Genomic DNA, 20,962 nt, shown 5'->3' with positions numbered 1-20,962 from the left:
AGGACTGAGCATACACACACACATTGAGTAGCACACATTAAGTAATGATCTAAAATTGGATGCTCAGAGATGGTTGGATAACTGAGTGATTGAGTTTTCTTAAGTCCAGATAAAAATACATAGCAATCTCAGTAGCTTACTGTGTGTCAACAGGGAATTCTCCTGGAGTTAATGCATCTATTAATTATTAATGAAAACTGAGGAGAACATTGTATCGAGGTTCACACTCAGTAAAGAATCAGGACCTCCAGACCTTGTTCTCATTGAGGACCACATCTCTGACCACAAGTTTTTTTGGTACCAATTAACCTTTTCCCCCCTCCATTTATTTTTCTTTGCACTTTGTTGCAGGAAATTTCATCTGCTGGTGAGCATGGGGCTGGTTGTCCTCTAATCACTGCTGTGGGGTCAGGTTTATCTCTGCCATCTGACTCCCTCGGGGCTAATGACAGACTTCCAGCCTGCAGCAAAGGTCTCGACATGGGATCATTGGAGACTCACCTGCTGCCCTCCCAGCAGCACATCTCAACAGACCCCACACCATGCGTTTTCTCAGATGCTCAAGAGCCCTCTTCCTTTGTGTCCAAAGGAACCTCTCTCGGCCATGACCTTGCTACCTCTGCAGCTGCCGTCTGTCCTTCCCTGGGGGCAAGAGCAGGCCATACAACCCTGGGAGTTCACAGTGTGGAACCACAAGACCAGGGTGAAGAGGAGATTCTCACACAAAGCTCTCCAGACAGAAAAACGATAGCAGAGGGCATGTCCCCAAGCCTTTTGCCAGGGAAGCCTTCATCTGGGCAGAGAATTTCAGGTTCAGTTACACCGGGGTCCACTGGAAAAATTCATCTTGAAATACCAGCTTTAGGACCAGGTTCAGCTAGTTCACACCAAGAGGAAGGGAAACACAAGTCATGTTTTCCTTCTGGGGGGCAATGTGGGTGTAGGGAAGGGCTGGTCCCCTGCCCTCTGGTAGGACCTGACAATGGGAAATGTCAAGGATTCATGACTCTAAAGGATGATGCTGTCCCTTCTAAGCCAGGGCTGCCCACGGAGATCCCTGCAGCCTCTTTGAAAACCCTCAGGAAGAGAAGTTTGGAAGGAATGAGAAAGCAAACTCGTGTGGAGTCCAGCGACACCAGCAGCGACGATGAAGATCGGTTAGTGATAGAAATCTGATGCTTCCAGAGAAAGATGGTGTCTGTCGTCAGAGATGGTTGATGCTTTGCAGTCAATGCCATCAAGTGGGCGGCAGAAATGAACTCTATTCATGAAGCCCCTGCAGAGAGGAAAGCCATCTGGGGGTCTTTCTAAGATCTCCCCAACCTACTCTGAAGCCCAAGCCCAGCCTCACTCCTCCCTAGATGCCCTGCTCACAAGGCATCAGCAGGGCAAATGTGGCAGCGAAATAAAGTGTAAGAAGGGTTGACCTGCATGAGGACTGTGTCTTGACTCCTAGCTGTGTCCTCTGCTTTGGTTCCTCACTGCTTTACCCAGGAAACCGGCATTGACCCAGAGAGCCACAACTGACTTGCTTCTGAACCAGGGTCAAGGTGACAGGTCTCCTCCATCAGTGAGCTTGGGGTTGGCTTCAAAGAGAGTAATGGTACTTGGGAAAGTTGGGGGAGCTTGCAAAGGAGCTGGGGTGTGAACTGGGCAGTGAGATACTTCTCTTCATTCCCGATTCCTCCAAAAACTGAAGTTTGGTCTCAGTAATTTGCCTCCTTAGTGGAAGTTGTAAATATACTTCAAAATGCCTATGAGCTGGTGAAATACTGAGTGTCTCTCAATGTTGCACAAATGGTCAATGCTTATGTGTGATTCAATGACACAGCATGTTTAGCTTGTGTTCCTGGTGCCTTTTCTGTGGAGACCTCTGGAACCCTTGGTTTTTCCAGCTCTTGCAAAAGGAACATTGTGTTAAAAGTTGATAGCACAGTCTCTGTAATGAGTCATTTTTGAGGGGGAAAATTCACTTGTTTTCCTCCAATTCTCTCTGTCATATTGTGCTCTGAGCAATTTCAATTAGAGGGTTACATTTTAGTAATCTCTACAGCTTAAACTGATGCCTGCTCATCGTGATGGGAGCCTTTCAGATTTCCTCCAGAAGCTTCAAGGTTACAAAACTAATTGGAGTTTTGACGCTGTTTTACATCTTGGTAATTTTATTTTGGGGGCTTGGTGTTACTTTGCTGTCAAATTAAATCAGCCTCTGTATTGTGCAAGTCAGAACAGCACAGAGAAAATTCCCCAGGATTCCAAGCCCGTGCATCCCTGTGCAGAAGAAAATAGCTGATGTACGTCAGTGGTGAGCAAAGCCTCCAAGTTACCACACTCTTCTCCTCTTTAAATGGGAGAGGAGAAACTTCAGGAGATCCACACTGCTGCATTTCAATAAAATTTTATACTTGCTTTTAGTATGATTTTGTACCATTTGGAATTTATAGCCCAGCTCTTTTGGCTTCACTTTGATGTAAGGATGTTCCTACGACATAGTTCAAAGGCAACACGAAACATCTCGCATGGTACGAAGATGCTTTAATGCGTCCTTGTCTGTGATGAAGGACGGTCAGATTTCAAGAGTCTTCAAGTGAAGTTTCCAATTTTAGGGTTGTTTATACAGAAACTTTGTGGTAGGGTCAGCTTCCCCCAGTGACTTAGCTTATGTCTGTGGTCATTTCAGATGTGCTCCAACATAGCCTGGTGATTTCAAGTCCAGTCAAGGAAAACGTAAGAAGGAGGCTAGGCATTTGCTTCCTGTACTTTCTAAACCAAACAAAAGTGATGTAATTATCTATCCTTTGATTTATCCTTGCCACTGTAGTGAGAGAAGATCTAGGAAAGTGGTCTGAGTCCTGGAGGAAGAGGGAGAGAAGGCCTGACCTTGTCCAGAGCTGGCTAGGGAATCTTGGTGAAGACTTGGTCCCTTTCGGCACCTTTTTCTCCTTCTGGGAAGGAGAGAGTAAGACTAGATCCACTGAATGCTACTCTGGGCCCCGATTCTCATGAGTGTGGCTCGGAGGAGGGCCTCATGAGGAGTAGTCTTGTACCCAAGAAGTTTGGGAGGGGGATGTGGGGAACTAAACCCAATTATTATTTTTTTGAAGAATGTGGACTCAGGGAAGCTTCTTATTTTTTCCCCAGAGGTACAGGTTTAGGCGGGATGCAGTCAACCCATTTCTAAATGGTGGCTTATAATGCAAAAATTAGAAGCAAAAACAGAACACTACGGTATGGGAGGAAGCCAGCATATCTGTAGGATAAGCTAGTTACTTTGTCTTGGGAGGCACTGGTCAGGGGGGCAAACTATGGTCTAGATCCTTCTTTCCCAGGTGGTTGCTGAGTTGCTGGCTGCATCACTGTACTGAGGTCAGTACATCATAGCTCCCAACAGCACGACCTCAGGAGAGTCAGGTGGGAGCTTGATCCTTCTACAACCCATCATTGCTGGCTGCCACATCCCAGCCTCCATTAAACATGGCAGAATGCTGATTCCATCCCTAACTCTCTGTGCCTCTCATACAAAGATGAGCAGGTCACCAATATTCCTCTCTCTGATGGTCCTTTTGGCTAGTTGGTGGCAATGTTTACAAATGTACTTTACTTCTTATCAACATGAATTTGTGAAAAGCTGTATTTGAGTGGATTAAAAAAAAAAAACAAATTAAAGAATGTAGTTTGAATGACCCTAGAGGAATTGGCTTTTGGAAATCATCTCAAGGTAAATATTTTTTTTAATGAAAAATTCTTTTATAAAGCAACAGACAATCTCTGATTTTATAAGTCTTAATTTTCTCAAGTTCTTAAGGATTTTCTTAAAGTGAGCTGCAACTATAGGGGTACATTTTAAGGATATTATTGGTGAACTATAACCCAGTTTGGGTTATTGAAAATAAAATTTCAGTATTATTGATTGATCATTGCTGCTATGACTGTACAGGCGTGTGCCGTGGAATGGTTAAGGGAGAGCAAATTTATTTTAGGACAGGGCAAACTGGGTCTAAAAACTGGGGATCCCCCTTCTTCCCAGTGCTGTTAATTTCACTGTAGCTTGAGGTAAGGCTCTTAACCAATGGGTGTCTCAGCTTCTCCCACAGAGGATAACTCCCAGGATGCTGTCACAGACAAAGATAAAGTGCACTTGGAATTCTTTCCTTCTCTTGGAGCGAGGTATACAAATGCCATGAACTGTGATACTCAAGACACCACCAAGTATGCCCCTCCAGCCGTACCTACACCCGGCCAGATCTCACTTGTTGATGACGCATAGAGAAAAGAGGTTTCACATTTCCCCGCTCTTGGCAAACTATACTGTTAAGTGGCTCTTCATGTCATGTGCTTTTTGATGGACAACCTGAATCTTCTTTGATGTAAGGCATGATGGAGACAACTCATGCCTCCTTGTTGTAAGACTTGATAGAGACAACTCATGGTCTTTGAGATTCTGGACTAAGCTAACATCCCCTCATTTTACAACCCAGGAGAACCTATGATTCATCCTCCAAGAGGTTTAAAAAAAAAAAAAAAAAGACAGGGGATTGGTGCTTCTGTGTTCGAATCAAAACTCTGTCAACAGCATGATGGTTAACTAAGGGCAAGTTAAACTTCCCTCTCCTAAAATCCCTCCTCTAGAGCTCAGATGGGAAGAGTGGCCTTGTACAATTTCATTGTGACCACAGCTCTTGCCATGACAGATGAATGATTTTTGTCTCATGCCTAAATGTATTTCCTTGCATTTACATTCATAACTTAGAATGATCACATTATTCATTTTTTCTCCCAGCATAGGAATTTGCATTTTGCACAAAAACCTGCCTGGTGCAGCAGATTTTGTAGTTATAGAAGCTGTCATCATTATTGGAATGTACCGCTGCTCAAATCTCCAGACATAATTTAATCTGGTGAGGAAAAAATGACCTGCCTGGCTCTATGGAGGTCATATTTCTACAGCCATGGCAAACAGGGCTTATGTATTTTTTCTCACTTCAATTGTGACTCCCAGAACTCTTTTGAGGGAGATTCTTTGGCGTTTGAAACACTACATTTCTCAATCTGTAAGCACAGCTTTTTGCTCTTCTTTCCCAGATACTCCTTAAACCTAGATGTCAGAACTCAAGAAATCCTATGTGCTAGATCTGTACCCTGTACAATCCTTTTCATTCATGCTTTGTATGTATGTGGAAATACACAGAATTCAATCTGAAGTACAGGACATTGAGTGTATTAGTTTACCACTGAAAGAAAAAGAGCCAGGGAAAATAATCAGCTTCTGTCACTTGGAGCCCTAGAGGATGACTCAGTATTTATATATGCAGCCAACTCTTTAGAACTTACTACACTATCCGTTGTTCAGAATCAAGAAGCTGTTGGCTTCTTGGTTGTTTGTTTAAATGTATTTCCTTCTTTATATGGTTAAATTATTTTGTTTTGATAAAAATAAAACTGAAAATGAAGATGTCTTATTTGATTTGTTAACATTTTAACTTAAACTGCTGCTGCTGCTGCTGCTGCTAAGTTGCTTTAGTCGTGTCCGACTCTGTGCCACCCCATAGACGGCAGCCCACCAGGCTCCCCCGTCCCTGGGATTCTCCAGGCAAGAACACTGGAGTGGCAACTCAAACTACCACCAAAAATATATCCTAGATAAGTTGGATATCTGAATATTCCTGAAAAGTTGACCAGACATTTTGTCCGCCATATTGGTATCCCATTCCACTCAATGAAAGAATTGGGTAATGGCAAATTATCACATTTTCTTGTGTTGTTCTCTTTCCCCATGTGTCCCTTCTGTCATTGTCTGCCATATTTAAAGGTTCATAACTTAGAAATGTGTTTTTAAATGTAGCTAGACTTTAAGGCCACATGAGGGCACTATCCACAGTCCAATAATCCCAAACTTTTCCCTGTGGAATTGATGTTACTTGGATATTTAATATTATTCATTAACTGAGAAAACATCCTTACTTCAAAAACAATGCCTCCTTATGAGTATAAATCATGTACTCTTGGCAAGAATAGTAGATTTATTTTTACATACCAACACAGTATTCTATGACTATACCTCCTGGAGCCGTTTGAAGTCAATGGAGACAAAATGCATTGGGAGAAAAAGTGCGAATGGAAACATGGGAAGAGCAGATATACTGACTGATGGATTTCCATAGCTTTTTTTTGCTAACTCATCAAACGTGTATAGTCATAAATTGATCTATTCTTTCCAAACTTCCATCATTTGAGAACCATCTTACTGCTTTTTACCATATTTGTCCACACGTGGGTACATTCTTTACTTTTATTTAAATCATCTCTGTCTTAAAGAAGCTACTCTTTCTGTAAATTAGTATCTGTGAAATCTCAGCCTTAATTTGGTAGTTGTGTGTATTTTCCAATATGAATTAAAAGTATTAAGATTGGTCATCACATACCAGTTAAATATCATCTTTGTACTACCCAGGATAGCCCCTCCCACACACACACTTTGGGGGGAAACATGGAACTAATCTAAAAGATACTTGTGTTAGTTTCTTGAGTTATTCCAGTTTTTATTAAGCTCAGCTCTCTCTCCAGCCAACAGAACTGGTGAGGGCAAGTTGCACTGTAGGTTTATCAGATAAGTGTCTTCAGTCAAACTTTACAGCTGAGCAATTAACATTCCAAGTCAAAGGACACTCACATCTATTAGTCTCGAAGGAACAATCACATAATAGCTGGTTGCGTCAATATATTTTTTAAATGTTTTGTTGTTTTATTGGTTGGTTGGTTAATGAGTACAGAGTGATACACAAGAAAGTGTATTAGGGATTCATGCTGAACCACCAGCAGTCCCTTCGGTTCTGATGAAAGACTAGCTTCCTTACTCTTGAATTTGAAGCAAATGGACTTGGCTGTGCTAACAGCCACTGAGAACAAGTCTCCAGTCGCATATTTGGGGACAGCGTGTTAATCTCCAGGCTGTAAATGCAGAAGGAACTGCTTGGTGGCGTCTAATACATTTGTCCCCAGCTGTGAATGACGTCTGTTCTCCGTCTCCCTCAGCTTCTGCCAGAGGCAAATTCAATACTCTTTACCTCTGAGGATCCAAGCACTAGTCCATGTGATTTCTACCCAAAAGTAGAGGAACTATTCTCTGGATAAATGCAGGTGTGAATGGTTTTCTATAGGAAATTGGCAGCTTTGTATGTGCAGCATCTGTGGTTGGGACTCAGTCCTGTCTCTGACCTTAGTGGCAGTCGAGTTGTCTTCTACGTGTATGTTGCATGAAACTGGGAAGAATTCATCAGAATTCAGCAAAAATTCAGACAGAGCCCCTAGACTTCATCGTAAATAAAAGGTCAGGTATCTAGGCTTGTTTTTTTTTCTATATGTTAGAGTTCCCATAAGACATGTTTGCTCTAAGGAGTCCCACCCTATGCTCAGGTGTGCACACATAAGCCATACTCTACTCAGAAAGTCCCCTCCTTGTTAAAATTAAGAGCTGGATGGCAGAGGTCCATGAAGTACATAATGAGACAGCCACATAAACAGCCCCAAAGAGACTCCCTTGGAGGCGGGGCATGGTGTCTTGAGGTTCTTAGCAACTGGGTCAATGCCTAGTTCATAGCAAGTATTAATGTACACCTGCTAAGTGAAGAAACAAATGGCTCACTAGGCATCAAGGGGAAAAAAGAGTCTAAGATGCGTGACTTGGCTCCACCCCTTTTCTGATTGTCACCTCATTATCAGAGATGAACAGTCATCTAGAGATGCTGCTCAACAGTCTATGAGGCACAGAATGGTCCCCTCCAAGAAGTATCCAGTCTCAGTGCCAATACTGCTGAGGTTCAGAAACTTTGGTCTAAGAAGGTGAGGTCACAGTCTATTAGAGACCCCAGAGCAGCCTTACACTTGGACTGGATGACAAGACTAGAATGGGGAGAAAGACTTGCCTCGGCAGGACCAGAAGCAAAGTCTAGGCTCCATATCCCAGTCCTGATGCTTTCTGTAAGATCACCTCTGGAACTTCCCCAGTTGTGTTCAGTTCAGTTCAGTTCAGTTCAGTCACTCAGTCCTGTCTGACTCTTTGTGACCCCATGGACTCCAGATGCCAGGTTTCCCTGTCCATCACCAACTCCTGGAGCTTGCTCAAACGCATGTCCATCGAGTTGGTGATGCCATCCAACCAACTCATCCTCTGTCATCCCCATTCACCTCCTGCCTTCAATCTTTCCCAGCATCAGGGTCTTTCCCAATGAGTCAGCTCTTTGCATCAGGTGGCCAAAGTATTGGAGCTTCAGGTTCAGCATCAGTCCTTCCAATGAACATTCAAGACTGATTTCCTTTGAGATTGACCGGTATGATCTCCTTGCAGGCTAAGGGACTCTCAAGAGTCTTCTCTAATACCACAGCTCAAAAGCATCAATTCTTTGCACTCAGTTTTCTTTATGGTCCAGCTCTCACATCCATACTTGACTACTGGAAAAACCATAGGTTTGACTAGACGGACATTTATTGGCAAAGTAATGTCTCTGCTTTTTAATATGCTGTCTGGGTTGGTCATAGCGTCTTTTAAATTCAAAGCAAGCGTCTTTTAATTTCATGGCTTCAATCACCATCTACGGTGATTTTGGAGCCCAAGAAAATAAAGTCCATCACTGTTTCCCCATCTATTTGCCATGAAGTGATGGAACTGGATGCCATGATCTTAGTCTTTTGAGTGTTCAGTTTTAAGCCAGTTTTTTTCACTCTCCTCTTTCACTTTCATCAAGAGGCATTAGGACATGCATTTTGAATCCATGTACTGTAAACCATCTATGGGTTAAGGTCCAATTAGCTTCATTTTTTTCACTCCTCATTCTACTTTGAGGAGAAAGAACTAGGACATGGGAAGTTAAGTCCATGTAAACAGATGTTTGAATATCGATTAGACATCCAGCAAATACAGATCTAAAGATCAGCTTTTACTGTGAGGGTAGATGCAACCCAGATTCCCAAACAGTCTTCATTGACCTCTATAACCAATGGAATGAAAGAGCATGAATACTGCTGCTGGGAACCAAAGAGTTTTCAGATCTGGTTTTGTTCTTATTTAGTACCTAAGTCATGTCCAACTCTCTGCAATCCCATAGACTACAGCACGCTAGGCTCCTCTGACCTCCACTATCTCCTGGAGTTTTCTCAGATTCATGGCCATTGAGTTGGTGATGCCATCCAACCATCTCATCCTCTGCCGCCCCTTCTCCTCCTGCCTTCAGTCTTTCACAGCATCAGGGTCTTTTCCAAAGAGTTAGCTCTTAGAATCAGGTGGACAAAGTATTGGAGCTTCAGCTTCAGCATCAGTCCTTCCAATGAATATTCAGGGTTGATTTCCTTTAGGATTGACGGGGATGCACCAAAGCTGAAAGGTTGTTTTGCATCTTCTTCTTTGTAGAGGAAATTGAGAACCAGAGGATGTGGTCCTGGCTTGAGTCAGAAGTAAGGATGTGACTGATATCAAAGCCTCAACATCCAACATGCTTGCCATGACATGACCGGATTCTGCCTCTGAAATTGTCCATTATCTCCACTCTCCTTGATAAGAGCGTCAAGAGGATCAATATATTTTATAAAAATTTTCTGCATCAGGGTTGGGAAATATCAATGGAGTTCTGGTTAACTGGAAATCAGCCAGAAAAATATATTATCCAGACTAACCCATCCTCCAAATGTTCCAGTTAATCTAGGTGTGATTGTGTCAGTTTTTCAAAAAGAAAACTCTCTCAAGACATTTGGACTCAAATAGATGTGATTGGTGCCTATGTGGTCCCATAATTTATGTACTTGAATTGCTGCTCTGTGGGCAATTTGGCAGGGATCACAAGCATAGACAAAGAAGATGTTAACAGCAAAAAAGACATCACCAAAAGCATTTGGAAGACAAACACTTCACATCTTCAATTATAAGACAACCTGATGCAGGGAGAGAATGAATTAATTTAAAAACCTCCTGCACAAAGAAAATAATGGAAAAATACATTACAAATAGTTATCACTTTTGTGCTAAAAACAAGTGACTTAGAGAAAACAGATGATGGAGCTGAATGTTTTAGTCTTATTATCTTTCTCTGGTTTTAAATTCTTAGGGGAGAAAGAGAGAACAGGAGGAAAAAAAGAGAAGCTTTCATTGTTTCAACAAACATTTGCTGAGTACTTAGTATGTTGCCAGGCACCAGGACTTTCTGTGACTTTTTATACTTTTAAAATTACTTTCAGTAGAGAACTTCTAGATGCCTCATTGCTGATTCCAACAGTTCTAGAAAGGCCCTTCTTCTTGAGTTTTTGCCAAAACTATCAGCTTTAGAGACGCAACTGGGAATCTCACTTAGTGTCCCCCTGTCCACTGCTACCAGGAGCCTGAATTTTAGGGCTTGGTCCATCCTAGACTTAAGGGGCATCTGTTTTCTAGGAGAGGCTTATGAGCCTCAGGATAGCTTTTCCCATAAGCAGACTCTGAAACAGAGTTTAGTGCCTGAGATCTATCAGGAAATGCTCTTAAGGTCCAGCCCTGTGCAAAGGAGAATGAGGAAACACGTTGGGCAGAGGGAGAAGCTGAACTCTAACATAGACTATGACAGCCTTGGCCAACCTGTGGAATGCTCTGGAGAAGGGGTGTGACCTTGGGGAGGCAGCTCTCTGCAGCTGAGGCAGTCGCCATAGGCACCAACAGTGCCTGCCAACAGCACTTCCAGGGGCTAGGGCAACAGTCCTTCACTAGAGGAGATCTGGTGGTACCTCACAGTATCCACCACAGTGAGGTTCCACTGCGGGTGCATCTACCCTCTCTCCTGCCCTCCCTCCCACAGCCTCCCTTCCTCCCTTCTTTCCATCCTCCCTCCCCTTTTTCCTTCCTTCTATGCATCCAACAAACTATTTATTGAACACCTGCCATCCGCTAGGCACAACCTGGTAGAGAAGATGTCGTGAAACAAAATATTACACGTTATTTACTTACAATTTTTCAAATGCTAAAAGGGGCCATGCCAGGTGAGAAAAGAACTGGGGAAACCCACAGAATCAGAGTACCTTGAGACTGAACGCTGAGGGATGAATTAGAATGAGAGGAAAGTGGATGTTCCAGGTGGAGGGAGCTTTGAGGGGCAGGAACTGAAAAGACAATGGTATGGCCCTGGGCACAGAGGGGGACAGGTGTGTGGACTGGGGAGCAGGAAGTGAGACTGCAGAAGGCAAGGCCGGACCTGGGGGATTTTATGGGTAGAGTTAGAGTATGTTTTATCCTAAACGGTATGACCAAGAAATTCACACCATGCTTGAGGGTCTAGGAAGGAGGTTCTTCTGGAACTGAAAAGCTGAAAATTGACCTAAAATGTAAATGCACACTCCTGTCTACAAGGTGTATACTGTTCCTGAGAATGGGAGGTACCTAAGATGAAAGTAGCATCTTCCAACCAGCTCAAGGGGGAGTTGTGTAGAGCTGCGTAAAACTCTATATGGACCCATTTAGGGTTTTGTGTTGGCATCTTTTTTAACCTGACTTTCCCCCCGCCTTCTTTAATTTTCACAACAGCTCACCCCAACTGTTAATATGTGAATAATCTAAGCCTTAAAACAAAATACTTATAGGGTCCGTTGACCCCAAGGCTTGAGAATTGCTGTCCATAAACCCTCTGATAAAGGAGTAGATGGCTTTAATCGCCTTGCAGTTTTTACAGTCATCTGGATGAAAAGATGAAAGGGAAAATGTCACTGTAATAACAGAGATTCTGAATGCCTGCTGTCCAGTGTTGAATCTTGTGAGATGCATGAAGCGAGACGATCTCTTCTGACTTATGTAGGGACAGAAGTGAGACACACTGGGATCTGATAAAATTCCAGAGGCTTAGATTTGTATTTGGAGTCTTCCTCTTTCTCTCTCATTCTCTCTTCATTGAGATGAGGAAGCATTTGAAAAACAAGCCTGTTTTTGGCTTGAGAAGGAGCAGTTCTACCCCACATGTGGTCTCACCCAGGACTCACTCAGAACACCCCGCCCACCGAGGCTGCTTTATTTTGTTCAGCCATCTTCAGTCTGATTTCACATAAAGTTTGTAAAGCTTAACCTTTTCCATTAGTAGCTGAGTCCTCCCCCCTTCCCAGTAGAGATCAGCCAATTTAAAAAAACCAATTCCTGGGTCAGTGTAGATGAGTCATCTTTTGTTTGATACTTATAAAAAATGGTCCACATCTGACCAGGAAGGCATCCGGGAACAAGCACTTCAAAATGTGCTGCCTTCAAAGCATCAGAAGAGAACCCTTCAGGGCTGGGAGCCTGGGAACAGAAGGTGCATATTGGTCTTTAATTAAAAGAACTGTTGAGAAGGAAGAACATTTAACATTTTATCTACCGGTGGCTTCATGGCCACATGAAGCACCTGGGTGGCGAAGATGGGCTTGTTGCCCTGGTTGTCCTCATACCTGCCTTGGTCTGTGCAACTTACCCAAAGCTAAATGCTTCCCACCAAGAGGTGGGGTGATTAGAAATGATCGTGGACTCCAGTGCTGTGACAACTCAATTTTCACCAGCGGTGTGGGAAGCAAAGCTGTAGTCCCCCTCCTGCGGGACACGTTGGCCACAAAACATTAACAGAGCTGGAGAAGTAACGGTTCATTGCCTGGAGAGACCCGCAGACCTGGGAACGTGCAAAGGGTGCTGTAGGACCAAGGATCGGAGCCTCACTACACAGATTTCAACACAATTTCATCTGAGGGAGAAAGAGCTTCTAAGAGTATGAATGGAGGGGAAAAAACCCTATGGGTTGTACTTTGATTTTATAACCAGATTGTTGGAAATTACTGACAGAATGAATAAAATAATACGCTTTGGAGCAGCAGGGAGCGTCAAGGTGGAAGTCTAATTGCTTTCTACCCTAAACCTAGGAGCTGGGGGCTGAGGTGGGAGGAGCTATGTTATTAATCACTCCTGTGGTCACTGCTTGGCATTTTCCTGCATAGTGGGAGGAAATGTCATTTTCAATTACATACATATGAATTTCAGATGACACCTGGTGTACCAGAGGGAAGAATTTGTGTGGATAGAGAGTTACAGCCCATCTCTGGATGTACTTGGGCAGAACCACATCACCCGATAAAACAGTGCAATTATAGAGCATCAGGGGTGGGCTCCGGGAGGTGGTAAAAAGCCCCCATCTGTAAGAACCCAACCCAGTCAGCTCTCTCTTGGAGCATGTGCTGTTGTCCTTCCTGCAAAGCCTTTACCGTAGCCCTGGCCTGAATAGACTGCAGATCTGCTCTGAATATGAAATACCTCTGGGGGCATTCAGCCATTTTCTACCCTGCAAGTCAGAGAGACAAAAGGCAGATTGTGTCTGTATTTAAATGATCTTTCAGGGGTTCACTAAACATCGAGATAAGATGAAGGTCAGCGAGGGAAAGTTTTTCTGAATTAATATGAATTCTTTAGCATCCAAGTTTGAAAGGTAGTTTTCTGTTAAGCTTCCAGGGCTTTCTTCCGGTATTCAAAAGACAAGGATTTTGTGATAGGATTGATTCTTTGAACAAGAAAGTCTTGGGGCTTTCATGGAGAAGAGACCCTTAAAAACATCAGGCATGTCTGATTTGCTTACACGTAACTACTGTGGATCCAGCCCGTTTCTGGACATCTGAGATTCCAAGACCAAGTTAGACCTATTTCTGCTAACAGGAAGGCTCAAAATAAGATATGTTCAATTATATCCACCTGAGTTGGAATGCTGACGTTGTGATGGGGCCCACCCGCCATGCACATTTGTGGAGAACAAACAAAACATACACATGTAAGGGAGAGGGGTGAAGGGTCACATCAGCACAGGTCTCTCACGCTTCGACCAAAAAAGTGGATAGTTGATCCAAACAACTTGCAGCTGGCGCTATGCTCTGAGGCCAAGCAAAGGCAGAGGCCTGTGTCTCACATTAAAAAAAAAACATCTGTGGACCACTTTTGGGTCAAACTATGCCAAGAGTTTGCAACTCACCTGTTCCCATTTGCTGGTTCAAAAGAAAAAAAAAAAAAGGAAAAATCCAGCATATTAGAATTCATGGGAGGACATGGTGGTGTTCTGAGACCCTGGCAACTGGATTTCTTTTGTTTTATTAGCATAAGTGAATTATTAATTCAGCATAAAAGGAACATAGATCTTTGTCATATAAGAATTGCCAATACCACAAGGGACCTTCACAAGCTAGGATGAAAATAATATCTTACTTACATTTGCATAATGCTTTGCAATTTCTGAGGCCCTGCCACATACTCTGGTGGCTGGTGGGTTTAGCTCTGGTGGTTGCCTGGAATGGAGTTTTGTCCCATGCAGGATAGCAGGGTGATTTGACTTCATTACCGTCAAGCCCCCTATCAGAGATAAACACCCTAGATTCAATCAGAAGCACCCAGGCAGGGAGGAAAGTCATTAATATTTAGCTTTTTTTTTTTTTCAAATTCCCAAACTCCACCAAACATTTCCAGAATGTGCCTTTGAGACTCAAGCGACATGGCCCAACTTTGGGGAGTGGTCCAGTCTGAGCCTTCATGAGCTCCATCCATTCTTTTATCCCTAATGGGACAGAGATGTTCACCACGGTGACCAGCTTGTCTTGGTTTGCCTGGGACTTGCCCCATTTTAGGACTCGAAGTGTAACATCCCAGGGTCCTCCTCAGTTCTGGGCAAAATAGGAATATTGGTCATCCTGCATTTGCCAAATTTCTGATATCACACACGTTGTGCCCATTATGGCCCTCTCCTGCAATGCTGATGACCCAGGTTCCATTCCTAGGTGGGGAAGATACCCTGGAGGAGGAAATGGCAAGCCACTTCAGTACTCTTGCCTGGAGAATCCCAATGACAGAGGAGCCTGGTGGCCTACAGTCCATGGGGTCACAAAAAGTTGGACTCAACTGAGTGACTAACAATAACATATTTATATATCTTTATCCACTGATATGCTGATGAACACTTAGATTGCTTCTATGTCTTGGTTATTATAAATAATGCTGCTATGAACATTGGGGTGCATGGATCTTTTCAAATTAGTGTTGTTCTTTTTTTCAGACATCTACCCAGGAGTGGGATTGCTGGGTCACATGGTAGTTCTAGTTTGTTTTTTGAGAAACCTCCATAATGTTCTCTACAGTGGATGCACCAATTTACATTCCCATCAACAGTGCACATGGGTTCCTTTTTCTCCACATATACAAATGTGTTTTCCCTGAGAAGCCAGAAGTTTGTGGACAAAACAGCCCCAAAGGCAATGACCTCAGAAGGGCCCGTCTCTGTGAGGACGTCTGACCCACCCTAGAAGTCGACGGCTTAGAACACAGTAAGCCTCCTCTTCCTGGGCAGTTCTGGGAAGAACCAGAAGGTTGTACTGAGGAGGATTTAGTAGCTAAAGCTGATAGAAAAAGAAAATAAATGAATAAAAGAAAGTAATCACTGTCTTTCAGAATGTAGCCTGAAAAATAACAACATAATCCTGATTTCATAATAATTCAAACCAGATGAAGAGAACTTCACATCTACCCCACACCAATTGATTTCTAATCAATTATTGTGGAGGTAATCCATCTGTCATCCACCCATCCATCATCCATGCACCCACCAACAGCCTCCGGGAAGGGGAGGTGGGGGTGCTGAGCACAGGCTACAAAGTCAGGCAAGACTGGAGCCAAATTCCTTTTTTTCCCCCATATATCAGATCTATGATTTAGGGCAACTTACTGACTTACCCTGAGCCTCAGTTTTCTCATCTGTAAATGTGGGCTTCCCAGGCAGTGCTAATGGTTAAGAACTTATTGACCAGGGCAGGAGATGCAAGAGACGTGGGTTCATCCCTGGGTTGATTCCTTGGAGGAGGGCATGGCAACTCACTCCAGTATTCTTGCCTGGAGAATCCCATGGACAGAGGAGCCTGGTGGGCTACAGTCCATAGAGTTGCAAAGTAAATGGGGGTAGTAATTGTTTTGGCTTCGCAGGGTTAAATGCACATAAAGTTATAAATGCTCAGAGCCTGATACACAGAAGGTTCTCACTCACCACGAGCCCTCTCCTCAATTTTCGCAGAACAAGACTCAGGGCACCATCAGGTGGTGGCCACAGAGAGGCACGGTCAAGGTGTGTGACGGCAGAGCCCTTGCGGTCCATCCGTGGCGTGTTCATTGACATTTTCCCTTTCAACTAACATGTCTACTTTTAGACCTTTGTTTTAAAAAAGTACATTGACAGGTGCACCAAGGCAGTTTTAGTAGAATGCAGCATAAATGCCCGCTAGCAAGCAAACAGTTCAATAAACCAGAGTACATCTATTCAAGACATATGTTTCAAAAAAAAAAAAAAAAAGACATATGCTTCAGGGTCCAAAAGAATGAGTCAATTGATAAATATGGTAGGGAAGAGCCACCGAGTTTAACATAAGAGTGTTTATCTGATGTCCCCATTTTTATAAAAACAAACAAGAAGGAATAATGTGTTCGAACAGAGCCTAGAGGAAAACAGTGGAATACACAGGACAATGTATCACACAGCAGTTGGTAAGTTGAAAGGCTGACTTTTTCGGGGGAGGGTGGTGTCATAAGAAGCATGGTCATATCATTCAGCAGCCAACAGAATCCCCCTGGGGTATCACAGGGGACTTTCCTTGGCGTTGAAGAGCACTCAGGACCCTCATTAGCTGGTGACAAAATCCCAGGCAAATCTGCTTGGTTCACATCCACCTCCCCCAAACCCATACTCACTGGGACTCTGATTAAGCCAGGCCTGAACCAGGGAGGAAAGGCCTCTCCTAAAGAACCTTGCAGGTAAGGAGCCAGCTGTGGGGATGAAGTACCTCCCAAGCTGTCATGGAAGAAAAGGGAGACTGAAGGCTGAGGAAGCAGAACCCATAGTGCCCAGCACAGTCCATGGCGTGTTTTTGCAGCACTGGAAGTTTATAGATCTGAATGTCATTGGGAGAAATTCACTGGAATGATGCAAACACCAAAAGCAAGGGGACCTTCCAAGAAATCCCCGTGGATAAAGCTGGAGGCTGCTGAGGACTCAGAAAAGAATTAACATGGTGAAGAGGGAAAAGAGGGAAGGGACCACGGGCCCCAGGTGGTGAAAGTGTGTGTTTTCTTCCTTGCATGGGGCGACGGAGTGTGCTTTGAAGAGCCGGCCATGGGGACCGTGGAGTGAGATGCTCTGGAAGGAGAGTTTGCTTATCCTAATTGGAAGCAGCTGCGGGTCTTGGACTTCGCAGAGAGGCAGAAAGTTTGGTGTCTCGATGGTGTGAGAGGTTACTCTGGATGATTTCCTGCTGCCCAGGCCCCACAGATTGGAATGATTTTTCAACCTCCTCAGATATCCAAGACTTCCCCAGAGTTCTGAGGAGGTCTCTGAACATCCCTGTAAATCAATCTGGCGATGTTTTCCTGAGCTCCCAGACCTTGTTGGCTTGCTCTCTGCCCTTTAGAGCAACCTGGGTGACTCAACTTTTCAAGCAGAGAAATGACCCCTTCAAGATCTGCTCTCAGGAGCCCTGGGAGTGTTTTCATGGTGTTAAAGGGAGCCTCAGAGCAGGGTGGGACTAACTGCTAGAATGATAAGCAGGTTAGGAGACAATGAGTTTTGACTCCCCTGGGTAGTGGTCTCACCATTAAATTGGGGCAGTTAAAAATGCCTACCTTAAAGGGTTCTATTTTTTTTTTTAAAGCAAACTTTCTAATTTAAATATATTTTTTATTTTAATATAGTTCAGATTTACAGAAAAGTTGCAAAGATAGTACAGACAGTGCCCATCAACCTTTACCCAATGTCCCCTATTTTTCACATCTTTCGTTTCTGTAGTACATTGGTGACAATGACAGTTCCGACATGGGACTATGTATGAAATTCCACAGTTTATTCAGTTGTCACTAGTTTTCATCGAATGTCCCTTTGCAGGTCCAAGACCCCATCCTGATCACCCCTTTGCATTTGGTCATCATCATGTTTCCTTAGGCTCCTCTGGGCTGTGATGATCTTGACAGTTTGGAGGAGTATTGGCCAGTTGTTTTGAGGCTTGTCCCTTCATTTGGGTTTGTCTGATGTTTTCCTCATGATTGACTTCCCTGGTGGCTCAGATGGTTAAAAAAAAAAAAAAATCTGCCTGCAATGCAGGAGACCCGAGTTTGATCCCTGGGTCAGGAAGATCCCCTGGAGAAGGGAACGGCTGGCTACCTACTCCAGTATTCTTGCCTGGAGAATTCCATGGATAGGTGGGCTACAGTCCATGGGGTCGCAAAGAGTCATATATGATTGAGTGACTAATACTTTTGCAGGGCTTCCCTGGTGTTTTCCTAGGGATTAAGCTGCGGTGGGCTTTGCAGAAGGGATCACATAGGTGAAGGGCCCTTCTCATCACATCATATTAGGAGTTAATGACATCCTATAGCTTGATCATGGAACGTCATTGTGAGGATTCAATGCTTGTAAGTTGCTTGGAAGAGTTCCTGGCCCCTAGAAAATCTGTGATGATTAGACAAATGAACTAACAATGGAGCAAGTGGTTATTGAGGATTTTCACTTTGTCAGTTTGTGTGTCTGTTTCAAAGACAAATCAGCCCCCATTCCTACCCTCCAGGACACTCCAGCCACGAATGTAGACAACCACCTCCAACTCCAGGCCATAATGCTTTGCTCACGATGCCTTTCTTCAGCTATTTCTGAGTTAGGGCTATAACTGCCGGCAACTGGAGTGTGTGGGAAACCAGAACATGAACCAACACAGCAATTTCTGGTCGGGGATGAATAGCCCCACAGACAAAGGGATGGCAACTTAAAGAACCACCTCTCAGCATGCAGTGGAGACAGCGGGTACAAGAAGGGAGGGGATCCTTCTGAAAGAGCTCTCAGTGGAACCCAGAGGCTGAGAGGAAAACCCGCAGGGTGTCTTGCATTGATTTCTACCTTAACCTTGGAAGCACCCTTCCAAAAAGGCCATTGTTGATTTCCTTGAATGCAAAAACAGGGACAGTCCTAGGGGAACGTTCTTTCTGTCCAGTTCTCTCCAACTTAGGTTGATGAGACTTTGGGTACAGGGAAATACAGAAACCAAAAAGTCCCAGTCTTCCTTCCTCAGAAAGCTCAGCTTTAGAATATGGTGAGACTCAAAAGGTATAAAACATGTAAAAAGTGCTTTAAGGGAAAATAGTGCAAAACAAATGTAAGGTTTCTAAATAAAAGGTTGAGGTGGTCTCACCTGTCTTTCCAGTCCCTTTTTCTCACCAGCCTGGTGACACCATTATATTTATATACATGTATATACACACACTCACACACACATACATATATATACATATATATGCTGCGTTGGAGTTTTTGCTGCTTCTGAGTGGCCAGACTGAAGGGAAATTTCCCTTTCTTACAAGAAATAGGCAATTTTTAGATGACAAGCTTTTAATCAAACACAATATGGTTAGTGTGATTCCCTGACATGCAAACATGTAGTCTCATCCTTTTTCAAAAACCTTGGAAGATATGGTTCGGGAACTTGTTTCAATTCAGCAAACAATGGTTTTCAGAGGAGCATCTAACAAATTCCCAGCACTGATTTCAGGGGATTCTTTAGTGGCAATGAATGTCCAATTGAACTCAAATGAGTGTTTATATTTTTGGCAGGAGTAGTAACAGTGATGGGTATGTGTAGAATGTTCCTTTTGCTCTTTGCAATTATGGGAACACGTTAATCACAACTTCCTAATCAGAAAAGAGCTCATGACATATGTAGGATCATGGGTGAAAATGGATACTAGGAGAAACCAATTATTTTTTATTTTTGAGGGCAAGGGGAAGATGTTAGCTTAGCATTTGTGGACTTATAAATGGACTTAGGACTGATAAATGCTCCAAAGCTCACCAGACACCCTTTCAGCACAGCTCTGATGGGCAACGCTGTAAGGAACATTTCCAAGTGGAGTTACTTTGCACAATGTACATGTTTAAGCTCAAGAGTTTGTATAAATTACATTTATTTTCACTATGATTTTCCAGAGAGAAGTTCAAACCTCAGAGGCATAGTAATCAATCCTAGAGCTAGCAGACAATAGAAAATCAAAGGGCTCCAGCATTGCTTTTTTCCTTTTCTCCCAGCCTCCACTGACAAGGAGCAGAAGCTCTGCCCAGATCAGGCAGAGGATCTCAGTAGGACAAAGCCCATAAAATGAATGCATACCTGAGGTTTTTTTTTTCCCCCCACACCTGAATTTTTGTTTGCAGACATGTTGGCCCAAGTGAGCAAAGTTAGAGTTAAGCATACCAGGGGTACTCATCAAAAGTTTTTATTGTTCAGTCACTCAGTTGTGTCTGACTCTTTGCGACCCCAAGAACTGCAGCACACCAGGCTTCCCTGTCCTTCACCATCTCCTGGAGCTTGCTCAAACTCAAGTCCTTTGAGTCAGTGATGCCTTCCAACCATCTCATCCTCTGTCACCCCCTTCTCCTCCTGCCTTCAATCTTTTCCACCATCAGGGTCTTTCCCAATAAGTCTGTTCTTTGCATCAGGTAGCCAAAGTACTGAAGCTTCAACTTCAGCATCAGTCTTTCCAATGAATATTTGGGGTTGATTTCCTTTAGGATTGACTGGTTTCATCTTCTCTCTGTCCAAGGGACTCTCAAGAGTCTTCTCCAACACCAAAGTTTAAAAGCATCAAGTCTTCAGTGCTCAGCCTTCTTTATGGTCCAACTCTCAAAAGTTACGGATGTAGATTTTAGTTGCTAGAGTCACTTGGGTCCCTGTAGTGCCTCAACTGATTTGTATTGGATTTTGTGTCTTGTCATCTAAACCTCCCTGGTTTCTAAACACAAAGCCTGGTTTGCAAAGGGCTTCTCTGTAGGCATCCCTGTCTGAATGACTGATAGCTTTAGAGGACACTGTCTTGTCCAGGATTCCCAGCCTTGGCACATTGACGTTTGGGGCCAGAGGCTTCCTTGTAGCGCTGCTTTGTGCAATG

The 20,962-nt window shown here is 43.6% G+C and overlaps 1 protein-coding gene across 1 annotated transcript in view; it reads left to right on the top strand.

Moving 5' to 3' along the window:
• The window catches only part of ZNF831 (zinc finger protein 831), a 91,302-nt gene extending 85,010 nt beyond the window's left edge, over nt 1–6,292 (top strand). The window contains exon 6 of the mRNA XM_061126909.1: nt 352–6,292. Within this exon, the coding sequence (XP_060982892.1) occupies nt 352–1,176 (825 nt within the window). The 3' untranslated portion in view covers nt 1,177–6,292. The remainder of the gene's footprint in view (nt 1–351) is intronic.
• The last annotated feature ends 14,670 nt before the right edge of the window (nt 6,293–20,962 follow it).

Source organism: Dama dama, chromosome 23 (genome assembly GCF_033118175.1).
Source record: "Dama dama isolate Ldn47 chromosome 23, ASM3311817v1, whole genome shotgun sequence".
In the NCBI taxonomy this organism is placed as follows: domain Eukaryota; kingdom Metazoa; phylum Chordata; class Mammalia; order Artiodactyla; family Cervidae; genus Dama; species Dama dama.
The sequence above is the reverse complement of the archived record's forward strand: the minus strand, read 5'-3'. Positions and strand labels throughout refer to the sequence as shown.